At 38.2% G+C, this 18,327-nt stretch overlaps 1 protein-coding gene across 1 annotated transcript in view; it reads left to right on the top strand.

Moving 5' to 3' along the window:
• Positions 1–882: 882 nt before the first annotated feature.
• The window catches only part of LOC306856856 (eukaryotic translation initiation factor 4 gamma 3-like), a 52,755-nt gene continuing 35,310 nt past the window's right edge, over positions 883–18,327 (top strand). The window contains exons 1-5 of the mRNA XM_079396365.1: positions 883–1,477; positions 10,352–10,424; positions 11,196–11,363; positions 12,011–12,103; positions 14,581–14,613. Coding sequence (XP_079252491.1) covers positions 1,326–1,477; positions 10,352–10,424; positions 11,196–11,363; positions 12,011–12,103; positions 14,581–14,613 — 519 coding nt within the window. The 5' untranslated portion in view covers positions 883–1,325. The remainder of the gene's footprint in view (positions 1,478–10,351; positions 10,425–11,195; positions 11,364–12,010; positions 12,104–14,580; positions 14,614–18,327) is intronic.

Raw genomic sequence — 18,327 nt, forward strand, 5'->3', positions numbered from 1 at the left:
ATGACCGACAGATGTCGCCACATTCACATATATTAATGGAAACAAATGCCAAATCAAAACGCAGCTTATGTTTTTATTATTAGGTTCCTACCATCTAACCCCAAAATACATACTTCATAACATAGGCAAATATTGTATATATTGTTTTTTTTTTTTTTTGAGCCTTTCTCGAACGTAACATTTTAAGTAACGTTAGTCTTTATACTGCAACCAATATTTGGGCGGGGCCCCTTTTAAAAAGGTGAAACTGCAGTTTTCTATTTAGTCCTAATACACTGCGCATTAGCCTATGACTCATTCGTCTCTTACACTGATTATTGGTGGCTTGGAATATAACAGAGATGCCATTCATTGTGTGAAACAGTGCAGGTATGTGGCGACTGCCTTTATGACGTAAACGAATCGTTCTGTTTGGATCTTTTCAATGAACCGGTTCACAAAACCGGCCTGAACGATTCGATCACAACTGAATCCTGATTCTCAATTCAACAACTCACCGACTCTTAAGAAGTGAAAATACACATAAAATATACTGGACATATGTTTTACAGTTTTCGCAACATACAAAATAAATAAAATTGCATATTTATTCTTCATTCAAAATATGTTCATGAAGTTTATATTACGGTTCTAAATGACTGGTTTTAAGGAGCATCTTTTTTATTGCGTAAACATTAACGATATACCTGCATTTCCGTTCGTATAATAATAATAATAATAATAGTATACAAATATATAAAAATCATAATTAAAGAATACAATCGGGTGTAAAAGATTAATCGTTTTATGAACCGCATATTTTTCAGGCGAACTGGTCGAAAGAACCGATTCTTGGAATTGTGTCGGATTTCCCATCAATACGAAGTGAACCCGAGCATCTCCGAACTCACCCGAGGTTTACCGAGCCGTCCGTCCAGCCGGACTGCTGGAAGCAGCCGCAACAACGCCATGTTGAGCTAAGTCTCCCATCTTTATGAGAAATTCATATAATGCGACTCGCTAATGTGATGTTACTACGCAAAGCGGAGCAAACAAACCGGGAGACGGCCATCTGAGGAGGCGAAGAAGAACAATTCGACCGGGGAGATCCAGGGTGGCTGGAGGGGGATACAACCCCCTACCGTCCCCATGCATAGAGCAGCTACAACCCCCGACTTCAAAGATAAAATTACATTTTTGGTACTAACAGCCAGATCTGAATTAAATCAATGGCATAAGGATATACACACGTTCCGGCCTTCGTAGAGAAAAGAAACGGCCAGATATCGTTGGAACGTGCGATCGTTTACAGCTGCGTATTGTTTGTTTTGGTTTAAATTTCTGCAATGAGTTTGCCACCGAAAGTGGTCCCGAAACCGACCGCTGTCGCTGTTAGTGGACACGTAACCGGACCGGCACCGCCAACGCAACTCCGCGCAGCGCTGACCTCCGTGTCGCTACCACCGGGAGCCCAGAGCGCTCCTCCACCGCCTACCCAGTATCCTTCACTAATAACAAAGCCCCTTGTGTCCCACAGCACAGATCAATGGGGATTTCGCTTTGCGATCACATTAGCTACTTGACTTGTTTACCTGATTTTGATGATGAATTTACTGATATGAGATTATTATTAATATCACAACCGTTACCAGGGTGGTCAGAGGTGTGCATCGATCACATCGAAGGGATTTACTTCTTTGGTGTCTGTTGTTGTTGGCTGGTCCTCTTGGTACTTGCTTTGTTCGTGGAACCTGACAATCCCAGCTTTGTGCACGGGGTCTGTTAGAGTTTCAGATCACTCACAATCGGTGCATGCTTGTAATAGTTTTCTAGGTTTATGATCAAAGGCTTTTTCTAAGGAAGGCCATATCGCAAAACTCCAAAGACACCTGAGTATCATTTGTACAGTTGCTAGGCTGTTGTTTCTGGTTGCTAGGGCAGGGATAGGAAGTTGCTGTGTTGTTATGAATGGCTTGAGCCAAATAAGCTCAACTGCAAGTTTACAAAATATTATTTTCTGGATGATCCATTTTCAGCGTGAGTTTATGGGATTTTTTTCATGCGTTTATCTGTCCGACAGGCAAACAGCTACACCTGTGGTTATGTTAGGGCACCTTTGTGAACTTGAGGGACATTGACTTCTTATATATGCATGCTACTATCACTTTGGGACGAGCTGGTTAAAATGACTTGCAAAACAAAAAAAAAGAGGTTAGTTTAGAGAAAGTCTGATACACATGCTAATTTTATTATCTAGCCAAAGACATTCATATATTAAGTGTGGCTTGTGTACAATTATTGTTTTATTAATATTTGGATATAATCAGAAGACTTGCCATCATCACCTATTGAGACATTTTTCATACAAAAGAATATGAGGCTATGTCATTCAAGTCTGCTTTTGAAAGTAAATCACTTCACATAATGAAAGCATTGCTCACTAGTGTGGGTCAGGCATAATGTATAATAAGAATCTCTGCCTGATTTGACATGAGGTAATCAGTCAAGTAAAGGCTGTTTAGACACAGTCAAGTTAAGTAATTGAGCAATAGGCATACTGTGCAAATCTGGGTCAACCTCTTGAGCTCTTTGAGAATTTCTGTTGTTCTGCAAGTCTGAGCCATGATTTTCTGAGGTAGATTTAAAGGTGAAGTGTGTTTTTTTTGCGAACTAGTGTTACCAAACAGAACTGCACAAATAATGAATGTTTTCAAACAGGTTTAAGGGATAGTTCACCCTAAAATTAACATTCTGTCATTGTTTACTCACCCTTATATCATTACACCTGTATGACTTTGTCTTCTGCCAAACACATATTTTAAGGACTGTTTTTGTCAGTATTATGAAAGTTCTGACTGAATTTGTGCACATCTGTCAAATACTGCAGTATTTAGTAAGAGTGAAACAGTCTTCTTAAGCTATTTGTTTTCTGAAAATTGAACGTCTCATTCAAAGCACTGATGACATCCAGTTTCCTTAGCATATCAATCAATCAATAGGGAAATCTACCACTCTTCACTCACTATATCTATCTTTGATTCTTCTTGTAACTCTGGGTTGTGCGTGTGTGATAACTGCTCTGGATGTCATCATTTGTTTGCCTTTTGCATGCACTGATTTGGCATGCACTGATGTAGCTCTTCCTCAATAGCATAATGTGGCATAGTGACTCCTTTGGCGCTTTTTCATGTGACTTAATCATTCAATGGTAAAGACTTGCTGTGGGGTCCAAAAGTCTGAGACAACAATCAAATTTAAACCTGGGAATAAAGTTTTAGAAATTGTAACTAATTGTAGAACAAATCAATTAGATAAAATAGAAATAGAGAAGAAATATTGAAAAATATAATCTTACTAATCACATAAGCAAAATTCTGGCATTAATCAGAAAAAATGCAGAAATTCTTGCTTCCAATAAAGCTCAAGATGCTCTAAAATCATACTGGATAATATTATCTTCAAGTTTTGACATGTCGGGTTGAGTCATAACTAAATGCTAAGAAAAACATCAGACATTTTATTTTTGGAATTAAAAATTTATTCTCAAATTGTCATGCTGATGATATAATAAAATTAAAAATACAATAATAAACTGTTTCTCTTTTTTTTTTTCAATATTCAATATATATAATAATATTTTTGCAATAAAGCACTTTTTAACATTGTGTTCACTCTTTGTTTTTTATAAAAAAAGGATTCACAAGCATACAGAGCTCATAGTGAACAAAAGCTGGAACAAGAACAAATTCTGTCTAACTTAAACGCCTCTGATTGGCCATTGTGTTCATGTGCTCAACGGACGTATTTGTGATTGGCTAAAATGCATACCGCTTCAAAAACAAGCTGTAAATAGATGTCTTTGATGCTCTTCACACACATCACATGTACGTGTTATACTCGTGAGATGAGAAAGGTGTAAACATTGCTTACTGTCTTCGGAAAACTAAACTAATCTTTTAATAGTATGACAAAATTCATGATATTCCCTAAATTTATATCCTCACCAAAGTTATCGCAATACTATTGCGAATATTCAGTATATATCCCAGCCCTAATTATATTCAACGGAAATGGTAAAATAGAAGCATTATTTAGTAGTTTAATTAAAACATTTTGGACCTGTTTTTCTTTAAACTGATTGTTTTCATTGCTTTTGTTTGCCTACCCTATAGAAAGCCCAGACTGTGTGTTTTCAACGATTGCATTGGCATGTCATGCCATGTGTATCACCCGGTGATCTCCGCTTTGTTGAGATCTTCCCAATCAGTTTCAGACTGTAGTTTTATATCTCCCACAAAGAGTCGTTATTGCTTTGTAATTGTAAATCGTATTATATCAGCTCAGGCTGTTCAGCGGTGATCGACATCAACCACAAACCACATGTGGCCATAAAAATGAACCATTGTGTGCACACATGGTTACACTTATGTCGGATGGCAATGATTACATCACTTGATGCATATCACTGTCTTCCAGTTATAGAGATTTCATGATTGCATAAATCGCAATTAGAACCCCTTCCTGTGCGCAGGAGTCACTGTATTGCTTCATCTAACAGAGAAAATCGACCTAGCGGACGGGATTCCTACTCGTGGGACGTGTCTTTGGTGGTGATGCTGCATCGAGAACATGTGTGTAAGGCAGAGGGGGGTTGGAGGGAGTGGTTGCCAGAGCGACGGGCAACATATGCGACTGGCGCTGTGCCCCTTAGACAATGGCAGCGCTGCTTAGCATTCAGAGTGTGAGACTTCCCACCGCCTGCCAACAATCGCCTAGGTCATAGAGAGTCTCACACACACACACCGCCTGCCGCATCCCCAAACCTCTCAGCGCAGCCCCTATCTTAGTTCCAGCACATCTTGTCACCTGCTTTTCCCCTTTTCATCTCCCTCGCACTCAATCAGTCCTGAATGCAGATCAGGTAAATGCTAAACAGGGAGGGATAAGGAACTCTCGTTCTTGAAAGAGAAGTAATTTTTGTTTATCTGATTTCACTTCAATGTGTAGAGATGACTACAAGTAAGCTGTTTGTAGTGAGCTTTGGCTGGCACTGTGATGCTTGAAAAACATTACATTGAGCAATTTGACGTGTCAGCTTCTGGCTCAGCCAGTGGCATGAGTTTGGGGGTGGGACTACTGGGAAACCTGTTTGAACACATTTTTTCCACATGATGTTGAAATAAAATGTGCGACCGGTTAAATGTTTGGGCTTAGTCAGATTTTTTATTTTTTTTTAAAGTAGTTCCTTATGCTCATCAAGGCTGCATTTATTTAATCAGAGAACAGTAAAATCAGTAATATTGTGAAATGTTGTTACAGTTATACTCTATTTTAAAGGGTTACTCCGCCCCAAAATGAAAATTTTGTCATTAATCATGTCGTTCCAAATCCGTAAGAGCTTAGTTCGTCTTCAGAACACAATTTAAGATATTTTGGATGAAAACCGGGAGTAATAAAAATGCCAAGTAATTAACACTGTCAAGGCCCAGAAAAGTATGAAAGGCATTGTCAAAATAGTCCATATGCCATCAGTGGTTCAATATGACTGTTATGAAGCGACGAGAATACTTTTTGTATACAAAGACAATAAAAATAATGACTTCATTCAACAATTCGTCTCCTCTGCGTCAACGTAGCTCCATTTTGGAGAATATCTACTGGACGCAAATAAGCTGTTCTGTGTCAGCCACACCACAATGAAGATAAACTTTTCATCAGTCATTCACAGTAAAGGCCAATTCACAACAAGAATGATACTTAAAGCATTAACAACTTAAGGCAAGTCATGTCACTCAGCGCAGCGGCCATCTTTGAAACCCATCTCGGGCATGCAAGTGCAGCTCCCATCTCTTTGAATGGGGAAACATCAAATTCTCCAAAACTGTTCGCCAAGATTAAATTTCATATTTGAAATCAGCAATGAAACAACTGTACAACAACTGTATCATAAATGTTGTTTATTTTGCTCAAATAGCATTTAAAAATCTCAAGTTAGACCAGCCGGTGCGCATTCGCAGTCCTAAGCGCACGTCTCAGAATGCTGTCTGTTTCTATAGCAACCGGAACTTCTAATGTCAGCTGCAGTGACGCGTTGACTTTACCGATTAGGGATTGGCTCTTTTGCTCACTTCGTTCGATAGAGCTGCCATATCGAGCATTGCATTTTTCCCCCATTCAAAACTTTTTTTTTTTTCATTCATGACAAGTCTTGGGTATTCTATTGTCTTTGGTGGAGTTTATGCCACAAATATAATGATAATGACACAGGAGAACAGTCTCGTTGGAATCACTTTAAGAACTTTTTTTGTTCACCTGATGAGTGATAAATATATTGTTCTTAGTGTGAACAGGCCTTAAGACCTTAGTTTAATTTTGATTTCATGTTAACAGTAAGGTGCAGTGTTTGTGCACAGTAACAGATGCTACCAGACAGAATTGAAAAAATCAATACGGTTTCACACAGGTTTGTCAAACACTCCATATGCAATTGGTTAGGCAAACGGATAACCCCGCCCCAAACTCACGCCATTGGTTAAGCCATTGTTGCTGGTCAGGATAGTCATACACAAAGCAGTGTATTCATAGCTCCACAAAACTGCAGTATTTCTGATTTGGGGGAGAACTACTAATGTCTTATGTATAGTTGTCTGCAAATTAAGCAGCAAACGATGACACTTTACCTTTAGGTTTCTGTTTCTCAACTGAGTTGTTTTGTTGTGTTGGCTGCAGTCTTGATGCAGTATGTACAGTGTACATGCACTGCATTTAATGAATTTTACCCTGGACCACAAAACCAGTCATAACGGTCAAATATTGAAAAAATCGCCTTTAAAGTTGTCCAAATTAAGTCCTTAGCAATGCATATTACTAATCAAAAATTAAGTTTTGATATATTTACGGTAGGAAATTTACTAAATATCTTCATGGAACATGATCTTTATTTAATATCCTAATGATTTTTGGCATAAAAGAATAATCAATCAAACAAATATACCTGTGTGACTTACGACTGGTTTTGTGGTCCAGGGTCACATATGCTCAGTGACCATATTCCTCTAAGAGTACATTACATACATTGCACTCATATATGTATGTGTATATCTTGGCCATAACATTAAACGTGGTCATAGAACACAGTCCTGAAAATCATACTGTGCCTTTATAGCACTTTCTGACCTGAGGTTCACATTACCAAGGAATAAATCTCTTGAGCTTTCTCTCTCTTTTTCTCTCCCTCCCTCAGCTGTAGACCCTCTGCCTGCCACGTAGACTATCTACTTGGATATCTAACTTCTCTTTTTTCTTCCCTTGTCCTTCCTTCCTTCCTTCCTTTTTTTGTTTTTACTCCTTTCTCTCCTTTCTTCCTTCAGTCGTTTAACCCTTCTTTCCATTTTTTTCCTTCCCTGTTTCTTTTACTGTGGTTGTTTCTTCCTCCATTCCTTCCTTTTCCTCAGTTTCGTCCTTTATTTTTTAGTTCTTTTTCTTTCTTTGGTTCGTTCGTTTCACAGTTCTCTTCTATCTGTCACTCCATATGGTGCTTAATTGGATTTGCATATGAAAGTTTAAGGCTACACAGTTTTGCCATCTCATCCCTTGCTTTCTCATTCTACTGTCAGTAATTAAAGAGCTAATGTTTAGAGAATAAAGGTCCACTCTCCAGAGACCTTAACACTAATAGGATATTTTAGTGATGCTTAATAACAACAAAACCCAGTTTACTCTTTGAAAATGAGTGTCCTGGCAGTGTTACTCGTTTTCAGTGGGTTGCTCTTTTTAGAAGTCCAACGTACAACCATAATTCACCTAAAATGGACTTGCCTCCCAAATTTCCTTAATTGAGGTGATGTTCCCATTTTGGCTATAAGAAAAATGGAGCTTTACTGAATAGATTGTGTTTGTTTTGAATTGGAAACATAACATAATCTGTTCTGTGCATGTTGTTTCACCTCACTTTTCGGTTTTGGAAAGTAGGTAAATTCCTCCTCCACTTCTTTGCACCTGTGTAAAAACACTTCCATGACCATGCAAAGGGATTTGGTTATGCAATAGACTGCCGAACTGCGAACGCAGGAATCAGATCAGCCTGTAATTCCAGTAAGTCATGCCTTGTGTCCTGCCAGAGGCTCGCAAGTGTCAGCTGTCAGTTTTAACCTGATCAAATAGCCTTGTGGGCCGTCTCCCAAGCTGCATTCCTCATGTGCACCTCTCTGAACTTGGATTAGGAGGACCACCGATATGTCCCTGATGACCTGGAACATAGGTTTTCAAAGTTCCTTACATGCAAGAATGCATTCACATACTCGTTTTGGGTTGTTACGAATGAAGGAAAACCTCTTGTCACACATTATACCTCTCTTCCTGCCTGTTTTTTCCCCAGCTCTTATTTCCCCCCCACCCCCCCCTTTTTTCCCTCAGAGTTTAGCCTGGCAGAAGGCCAAAGAGGTAGAAGGGGGGAGAATGGGAAAGTGAGCGCAAATCAGAAGGGTTTCACCGAAAGACTAAAAAGTGTCCATGAGTGCATGAAGCGCACAAAGGAGTAAAGCCAGAACTCCTCCACTTTCCCCGAAACCATGTGATCTGCGCATCGCTCACTTACATACACAGATATTGTAAACGCCGGAGCCGGTTCCTGATCAGGGATCAACGCTAAGGATTTTTTGGTTTAAATTTCTACTTGCCCTGACAACATTTTCACTGGCCCTGACACACAAAAAATTAAATAGTTGCCGTTATCATTGTTTTTGATCTCTATTATAGTAAATAAGCTAATATGACACCAATATTTTAGATACCAAATAAATTTTACAATTCTCTTTCAATTTCAATACCACAGCAAAAATCACTAGCCAAAAATAAACATAAATATAAAGTTTAAACATTATTAAAAGTGTATAGCACAAGTAATAGCACAAATAAACATAGGCCTATAGCACAAATATAGAAATGAAATGATGCTTTAGGTTTTTATTTTTGTAGATGTTCGGGTACAGAAATTGAAAAATCACATATTAAATAACATTTGCATATTCTTCACTTTGTTGCACCTTGATTTTTCATAGCCATTTGAAATTAGAGGCAGTCACTGCATTGTAATCATGCGTTGATCATAAAAAAAAAAAAACGTGCAAGGTTTGATTTACATTAGACTGTATAATTTCAAAATCTGAAGCAAAAACAGAATGACCTGACTTTAGCTTTGTGAAATTATGCCACATAAAACAACTGCAATTTCACGGGACAGATAGTCTGAAATAAAACAAAATATGTCTGGTCGATCGGTGCATCTGTACTCCAGTGTATAAATTAGACTAATCATTGTTAAAGCTACAAAGTTACTTGCCAAGATGGGTATTTTGACATACTTTTGTATGTATTTGCCCGTTCAGGCGAGTACTACTGAGTGGAGTTGTCTTTCAGGCAGTTTTTTAAACTAATTTTTAAATTAACAAGGCTTTAATTAACCCATGCAAAATGATTAAATTTCGCGACGACGCTGCTGTGGCCCGATCGGGCAAGTGACAAATCCGTCTACACCCACCGTCTTTCACGCTGGCCCCGGGCCATCGGGCAGTCCTTATTGTCAAGCCCTGCTGATGTTTTCTTCATTCATCTGTCTTCGTAACTATCTGTGACTATGACTCTGTGTCTGAGCGACCCCGTCATTCGTGTCACAGAATACCTCAGACAGGTATGACAGCGCAACGTTCATTATGAACTCTTTCACCCTGCTGGAAGACTTCCTTGAGGGAAGTAAATGTTGCTCAACATTTAATTGTCTGTAAAACTATGCTGATATCATACAAATTGTCAGTTCCCATGATGTCTTTCTCGCCACCTGCAACCTAAACATGTCTGTTATAAATTTCTTGGAATGGAACAACATCTGTAAAGAGGTGCATAAACTTTAGATGAGACGTTTTTGGTGGTCCAGTAACAGTTTACTGGAATTTTGCAGCATTTGTTTCATGTGTTAGAACACACATTGTATCCAACAAGGCGCTGATCCGCTTCTCACATATTTGAAATTCCATGTCAGGATTTCTGTCTGACATCTTCCTGGCCTGTGGAGGTACGGGGTGTTCTGAAAAACTGAATTGGACATTGTGAAGAAGGGAGGGAGAAAATGTGTTTGTGTTAACTTTCTCAAACCTTTGCCCCAATTGCAAGTCGCTGGAAGAAATTGATAGTAATATTAATTGGTGTGAAAGAATCTGCACCATTATCTCTGAATGAACTGAATGCTTGTCATTATGAAACACACTGCTGGATGTTTTGCTTGTGGCTAATATTTTATGTTTTCTGACCTTCTTGGCTTCTAAAGTTGACATTTTACAGCTATTATCGAGATTTTCTCTAACTTTACCTTTCCCAGGATCCCTCGAGCAGCGCTATCACTAGAGGAACGCATGTTTCCCACCCACTCTGGGGTGACGGCGGTCTACAGTGTGAGTGATCACACACACATGTGCACTTACAGTCATTAATGTATATACATAGACAAGTCCTAAGGCCTGAAACGAGTGTGAAAGTGTGTGGTCCTATTGTACATATTTTTTCTTTTGTCATTATATATATGCTTTTATGCATGTTGACAGTTTAACTAGCTTGAAATAATTTGCTCAGGAAGATTTTCCTCAAGACTGCTGTGCAGTGTAGTTGACCTTAGAACAGATACAAACCTAACCTTTCCAAAAAACTTTTATAAGATATTTAAAATATATTTAACATTGCTCACATTCCCAAAATTAAAATGTTTGTTAAATAAATTAATATATGATACATTTTTATTCATATGCCCACTGTCAGAAGTCTGGGATTGGCAAGATTTTTTTATGTTTTTGAAAAAATCTCTTTTGCTCACTAAGGCTGCATATATTTGATAAAAAATACAGTAAACACTGTATTATTGTGAAAGAAACTAGAAAATTCACTGTTTATTTGAAATAGAATATTTTTTGCAACGTAAATGTTACTTTCCTGTTACTTTTTGTCTGTTCCAGTTCTAAATTGATGCATCCTTACTGAATAAAAGCATTCATTTCTTTAAAAATAAATAAATGAAATGTCTTATATTTATATAAAACAATATAAAAGATGCAAATGAAACAATAAAGAATAAAGTAACGACCAGGGGAATAAACAACATTGTTATGTATAACTGAAAGGAGCTATGGTATGAACACTTTGTGTAAATGTTGTTTGTGGTCTTTCCACAGGTATCCAGACACCCTTGTCCTCCATACCCAGGTCACGACCTCACCAAAACTCACCCTAATTTGGCAGGCACCCCTCCTGGCCATGCCACATCCCCAGCCCTCTCTCAGGTATCGGTCGCTGCCGGCCCCTCGTACCGCTTCCTCAAGGGATGGGAGACAGGTGGAGGGGTGAGTACCAACACCGTACACAACAGTCCACACAATTTTAGGCTTATTCACCAGATATTTTGTCTTTTAAGACAGAGGAGGACTCATTAAATTTTGGTGTTGCCATGTTTTACTGGGTCACCTTATTTTGTACCAGAAATTAGTTTTGTTTTTTGCCTTTGTTGGGTCTGAATTAACTGTGACATTTAGACTCGTGTATTACATTTAGACGGCTGATGTTTTGGCAGACACACACACACACACTCGCAATACAGAGTACTGTGGTTTTGTGTTATGAGTGATTTTTTGCTCTGCTTTCCTCACCATGGTTACCACCAGCCTGAAGGAACACTGTCGCTATTTTATAAATAGTGTTTCCAGCCGACACAGGTGCTGTAATGATCCCACGACTTTCACACACACAAACACTCTGGACAGATATATACACAATCCACAGACACTTTTATATAAACTCTGTTGCTGTGGATTGATTGGAGGGTAATGTATTCATCAGGGTTTTGTCTGACAAAGAAATTAAGTCAGTATGCACACACTCAGATAATGATGAGTTCTTGCTATTTTGTATCCTGTGCTGTGAATGGAAACTATATATCATGCTTCAAAAGGAAGTTGCCTAACCTTTTCGTTGTCTATGATTCACTCCTCAGCCTCCATATAACCCAGCTCAGAATGCAGGCTCCGCCCCTCTGGTGTTCTCGCCACAGACGCAGCCAATGAACGTACAGCCACAAACTCGGCCGGTAAGCACTGCACCCTGCCCGTGTACATTAAAGGGGTCATACATTGCATATTTTGTCAAATTTCCTGAGGTGTACTTACTATTTCAGTAGGGTTTTTTTCAGGGTCATTCTCTACCCTGATTTTAGCCCTCTGATTTGAACGCTCTGCTGGAAGGGACGTATCTGCTGTGAGACGTCAATATAAATACCCACTGCTAGGATTAGCTAATATCTCTGCATATGATATGAAGAGCAATGAGCATTAAATGAGCATTACATGTGTAACTCTCTTGAAAACGTTTACTGTAACAGCTGCCAAGATTAATTAATTGTGAAAAGTGTTGATCGTGGCATTATATTGAATATTATTTACATTGGTATATAAAATAATCACAGTGTAGATATCAGATGGTTTTCAGGCTGCTAACAGGCAGGAACAGTGTGAAGTTGATCATTTAGTCACTGGCGTGATTCACTAATGCATAAACAACCGTAAAGCACTTTGCAACAAGAGAAAAAAACTGATTGCCTATTCTGCAGATTGTCCAGCAAATTGATGCTTTCAGGATAGACACCTAGGTGTCATCTATGTGTTTGGAAAAAAAACAACAATATGAAATGAAATACCTTTCATTTGTAAGAGATTTTATTTTCACATATTATGTAAAATATAAAAAGTTTTTGATTTGAATTTCCAGCAAAAAATAACTATGCTGTGAATATTCCATTATTGTGATACAAGTACTTATCATCATTATTCATAATGTGATATAATAAAATTTTATATTAGGGCTGTCAATGAGATTAATCACGATTCAAAATTTTAATCTACACTCTTTGTGTGATTAATCACATACTTAATAAGCATATACCATTTATCTTGCTTTATACGTTAATTTTGTCATTATTTACTATATCCAGCAAAGTAAACCAAAAGATTGAAGGGTGATTCTCACAAAACTGTATTTTCTGCAAGCTTATTTCAAGATAAATTTACTTATCTTTTAAAAAAAATGACACTTGGGAGACTCCAAAAGGACACCAAAATTTAGCGGCTTAAAATGATTTGATTGCAAACAGAGAAGCAGGAAAAAAAAGGTTTAGAATAGAAATTGTTTCAGTAATTTTGCGTTAATTGCATTAACACATTAAGGGTCTTGAATTATTCACATGCGTTAACACATTAACGTTGACCACCCTATTTTATATATACTTTCATTCAAAACTTTTGAATCAAAAGTTTGGAGTTGCTAAGATTTTTTTAAAGGGATAGTTCACTCAAAAATGAAAATTCTGCCATTAATTACTAGGGATATAACAGTATTATCACGATAGCAATACTGTGTGTTATCATGGTCACATGATGATATAAAACGATAGATCTTCCAGGCAAAAGTGTAGTTTTTAAAATATATTTAAACTACTTATTCTACCATAAAAGATCTTTAAAGTTGTTTTTTGGGCAATTATGGCACAGTATCTGTCCAACAAACTAAATTCGAAAGCACAATATGGCTTATTCCCTTCATCAAGTCTATTTTCGCTGTGCGTTTCATTGCGAAGTCTTCATTTGTCTTTTTTTAAATTTTTTTATATATATATCTCAATAAATATTGTACTGTGGACTTCATATCGAGAGATTTTGATATTGTTACATCCCTATTAATTACTCACCCTCATGTCGTTTCAAACCTGTAAGACCTTTGTTCATCTTTGTAACACAAATTAAGATATTTTTGATGAAATCTAAGAGCTTTCTGACCCTGCATAAACAGCAAAGGAACTACCATGTTCAAGGCCTAGAAGGATAGTAAGGACATCAGTGTGGCATGTTGCATCAGTGGTTCAACCGTAATTTTATGAAGATACAAGAATACTTTTTTTGTGCAAAGAAAACCAAAATAATTTTTTAACAATGTCCTTACTACCTTTTTGGTCCTTGAACATGGTAGTTGCATTGCTGTATATGCAGGGTCATAAAGCTTGATCTTTCATAAATCATTTTAATCTGCTGATTTGCTGCACAAGAAACATTTCTTTTTATTATCTAGTTGAAAACAGATTTGCTGCTCAATATTTTTGTGGAAACCTTGATGCATTTGTTTTTCCTAATTCTTTCATGAAAATAAACTTTAGAAGTAAAGCTTTTATTTGAAATTGAAATCTTTTGAAACATTATAAAGTAATAATTCCTTTAAAAATTCATACTTGGCTCGCCTCATTAATATATATAAAAAAGATAAAAAATTAGGAGTGTTACCGTGAGGTTGTAAAAAATTTGTGTCTGAATCAAACCAACTTCAATCATTAATATTAAGACCAGCCAATAGGACCATCTGCTGACATGTCTTACAACCCTGCTATGCTGTTCTTGTTTCATTTGTAATTGAAATGCAAAGTTATTCAAGGTGAATAATCTGTTATCCATGCTGTCTTGCCATTCTTTCTCTTCTTTTCCTGCTCCTGATGACCTTAAAACATGCTGCCATCTCTATTAGTTTGTGACGGGGCCTCGGCCGACCCACCATCAGGTAAATCCCACAGACCTATCAGACACTTCTTAAGAAGCTTCTCTTTTTTAGCCAATTATAACTTATGATATTATTGTATGTGTAATATAAACATTAACATTATTTTCAATGCTTGCATATTGCTACACCTACTGTATTCAGTTTACTACAAATACTCCTAAATAAGAGCTCAACCAGTGAGCCTCTTCAGCTTTATGAACCATTATGACTAGACATGTATTCATATTACATATTAATGTGTTAGCTCGACTATGTAACAAGCTCCCAGTCCTTGAGAACCAGACATTAGAAGCGTCTCCTCTGACTCATCCGTTTCTTGTCTTTTCTGAAGGAGCGTCTAAATGATGATGTTTTGTATTCATGTTATCTGATGAGCAGATGTGCAATGAAGACTGACGTTGATTGCTAATGCTTGTCAAGGCTGTTAGTGCACCTTTCATTAGATGAAATACGTCAGTGTTACTTTCTTGAGCAGAAACATTGTTGTAGGTGTTTAGAAGAATTGAGCTTTTGTCAGTTGTAACCAAACGCATTCAGAGGTCATTAGTATGGAAGTTGCTTTGGGCAGCTTTACACTTGTCCATACATGCATGAGTGTGTTTGTTCCAGATATTCCATCCGCTGTGCTTTGGTGTTTCATTACAAGGAGATACTTGTTTGTCATTTGTTGCTAATGATTTGTTTATGCGTTTTGCGTGTAGCCACAAGCCCATGCGAGAACATCCACAAGCATCTGACCTTTAAGGAAAGTTCTGTGTCTTTCTGCCACATGTCTCTCTCTCTTTCCAGTGGCTTAAATTTATTTGCACTAGAAATAAAATCACAGGAAACGACAAGATTTGCATTACGATACTGTCACAAACTATAAGGAAAGCCTTAAGGTGCGGTCACATTAGCAAACTTTTGCCGAGATTGCTGTAAGAGCTCCATTGTTTGTCAAGTGTAGCAATTAAGGAAACTCACACAGAAGTCACTTTCAGATCAAGCAGATTTCTATTAGTGAACGTGACTTATTCGTGTGACCAACTTTTTCACCCTCACACAAAACTCCTGATAATGTTGGTTCCTAGTGAGATGACGGGATTTCGTCTGTGAAATTTTGCTGAGCAGTTGTAATTGCCACTACACTTTGAGTGTTAAGGTGCTGTCACTTTTAGTATTGTTTGGTGAATTTTTACAGACAAAATCAATCACAATCAGGAATTTTCCCATGCAGATATTACAGTGGGTTCAGAATCGGAAAATGACTTTTGTGTGTAATATGTCTCATGTATCGCTACATTATAGACAATATACAGTGGACCTTTTTTGCCCGCACCTTAATACTTTTTTGTGTAGAGGGGAAATAAAGCAAAAAGCATAACAATTTGCAGAGGTCTGTGAAGGGTTCACCTTATAGAACAGCACTTGATAGTGTAATGTGCAGCAGTGAAAGAAGCTTTGACATCTGCGCTGATATTAAAAGAGCTGAGTTAAGGTTTCATTTCTCTCCTGTGGCTGCGGCAAGTCCCAGCTCGCTTCCACTGCAGACTGGGTAAAACTGATGCCTACAGGCCATTAGAAAACAAACAGAAATAGGAGAGAGTGGAAAGGGAGTGTCTCTCTCACACACACACACACACACACACAGAGCAGAAGCTGGAATAGTTGGCTGGTGTTGAATGTTGGTCAGAGGAACAGACATGAAGAACATATAGGTCAGAGCTTCTGTGGTGCATGATGAAAGATTCTAGCACTTGTGACAAATATATATATATGTATATATATATATGCCTTGTTATAGGGGTAGTTTAACCAAAAATGAAAATTCTGTCATTAATTACTCAGCCCCATGTCATTCCAAACCTGCGAGACTTTCATTCATTTTCGAAACCCAAATTAAAATATTTTGAATGAAATCCAAGAGCTTTCTGACCCTGTATAGACAGCAATGCAACTACCACATTCAAGGCACAGAAAGGTAGTAAGGACATTGTTAAAATAATCCATGTTGCATCAGTGGTTCAACCATAACATTATGAAGCTATGAGAATACTTTTTGTGCATAAAAAGAAAACAAAAATAGCAACTTTATTTAACAATTTCTCCGCCTCCGTGTCAGTCTTTGACACGCGTTCACGAGAGTACCATGGCGAATGCGTGTGCATTCATCTGTTTGCAAACAAGGCAGAGCGCATCTGGGTTCTACATCAGAGCGCGGGCTCCTGCCTCAGCAGCATCACATGCATGCGTGATACTGCCGTGAACCCACGTCGAAGACTTACACGAGAGACTGACAAGAAGTATTCTCGTATCTTCATAAAATTACAGTTGTCACATGTCACATTTTAACGACTATTTTAACGATGTCCTTACTACCTTTCTGGTCCTTGAATGTGGTAGTTTCCTTTAGAGTCATCAATTAATTTAATAAAATAATCAGCTTTGGCCTGCCTTAATTCTTTTACTACTTTATTTCGCAGATCCTGGAATTTTCTCTTATCATGTGGTAAGAGTGGCTCTCATGTGGCTCTCTCTCTCTCTCTCTCTCTCTCTCACTCCCTCTCTCCCTCTCTCCCACAAACACTTGTTCGGCATTGTGACAGTAGTTTAGCACAGAGTGGTCTTCGCCCCAGGCTGCGCTCGATCCCTTGTCGCCCTTTATGAGTCACAGTGAGAGGAAATCACCCATTACACACACACAAACAATGTTTGTTCTCCAGTGGTGGTCTTCTGTTTCTGTTTCTTTTCTTTCTTGTTTCGTCAGGTCTCTGTTTTTACCTTTGACCCAAAGGTCTGTAAACCGATATTTATGAAAAAAAATTTAAATAATTTTTATAAAGTATTAAATACTTTATCCGTTGTTTCCTTTTGTCCTTATGCAAACAGAGTGTACTGTCCTCATATGCCATAGATTTAATTAGAGAGCTGTTCCTCTAAGCAAGTTGTTTTAGTGTCGGAGCTTCTTTTCAGCTACTAGTGTGAGTTGCCCCAAAATGCCACCCTATTACACGATCTCTCACACAGTGCATCCATTTACAGTGAAGCATGCCAATCCAGTCCCTTAACCACATAATTTTATAGGGTACATAGTGAAACCCAGCTTGGGTCAGTCTTTTATTTTCTGTGTATTTAACGAAATCAAGCTGAGAATTTTGATAGTCACTTAATAATCGAAAGTAACAAGATGGCGCCGCGCATGACAGCCATTGTGCTTGGCTCTCCAGTTGTTTTAATGTTTTTGTTAGTTTTTCCTGTTTTTTGTTTGTCTAACACGATCAGTTTCACCAAGGAAGAACTGCTGAACATTCGGCAGAACACTCCACAAAATCTCCAACCGGTTTTAGATTATTCGGATGTTTTGCTGAACATAGTAGTCGGCGGAGCTGCAGCGCTGTTTAGATGCTTCAGGACACGCAGACGGGGGAAGCGAGCCGGCGCGCTCGTGAAGCTCAGACAGCGTGGATTTCAAATGCCGTTGCCTAGCATCCATCTGGCGAATCTCCGCTCTCTACCCAACAAAACGGACGAACTCCTGCTTTCCCGGTTTAACAAGGACTTTTCAAACTCTACTGCTCTGTGTTTCATGGAAACCTGGCTGAAAGACACCATTCCAGACAGCGCGTTACATCTGCCTAATTTCACGCTGATCAGAGCAGATCGCGACGCGGAATCAATGGGGAAATCGCACGGCAGCAGGACATGCTTTTACATCAATGAGAGGTGGTGTACAGA

Source organism: Barbus barbus (assembly GCF_936440315.1).
Source record: "Barbus barbus genome assembly, chromosome: 37".
Taxonomy (NCBI): domain Eukaryota; kingdom Metazoa; phylum Chordata; class Actinopteri; order Cypriniformes; family Cyprinidae; genus Barbus; species Barbus barbus.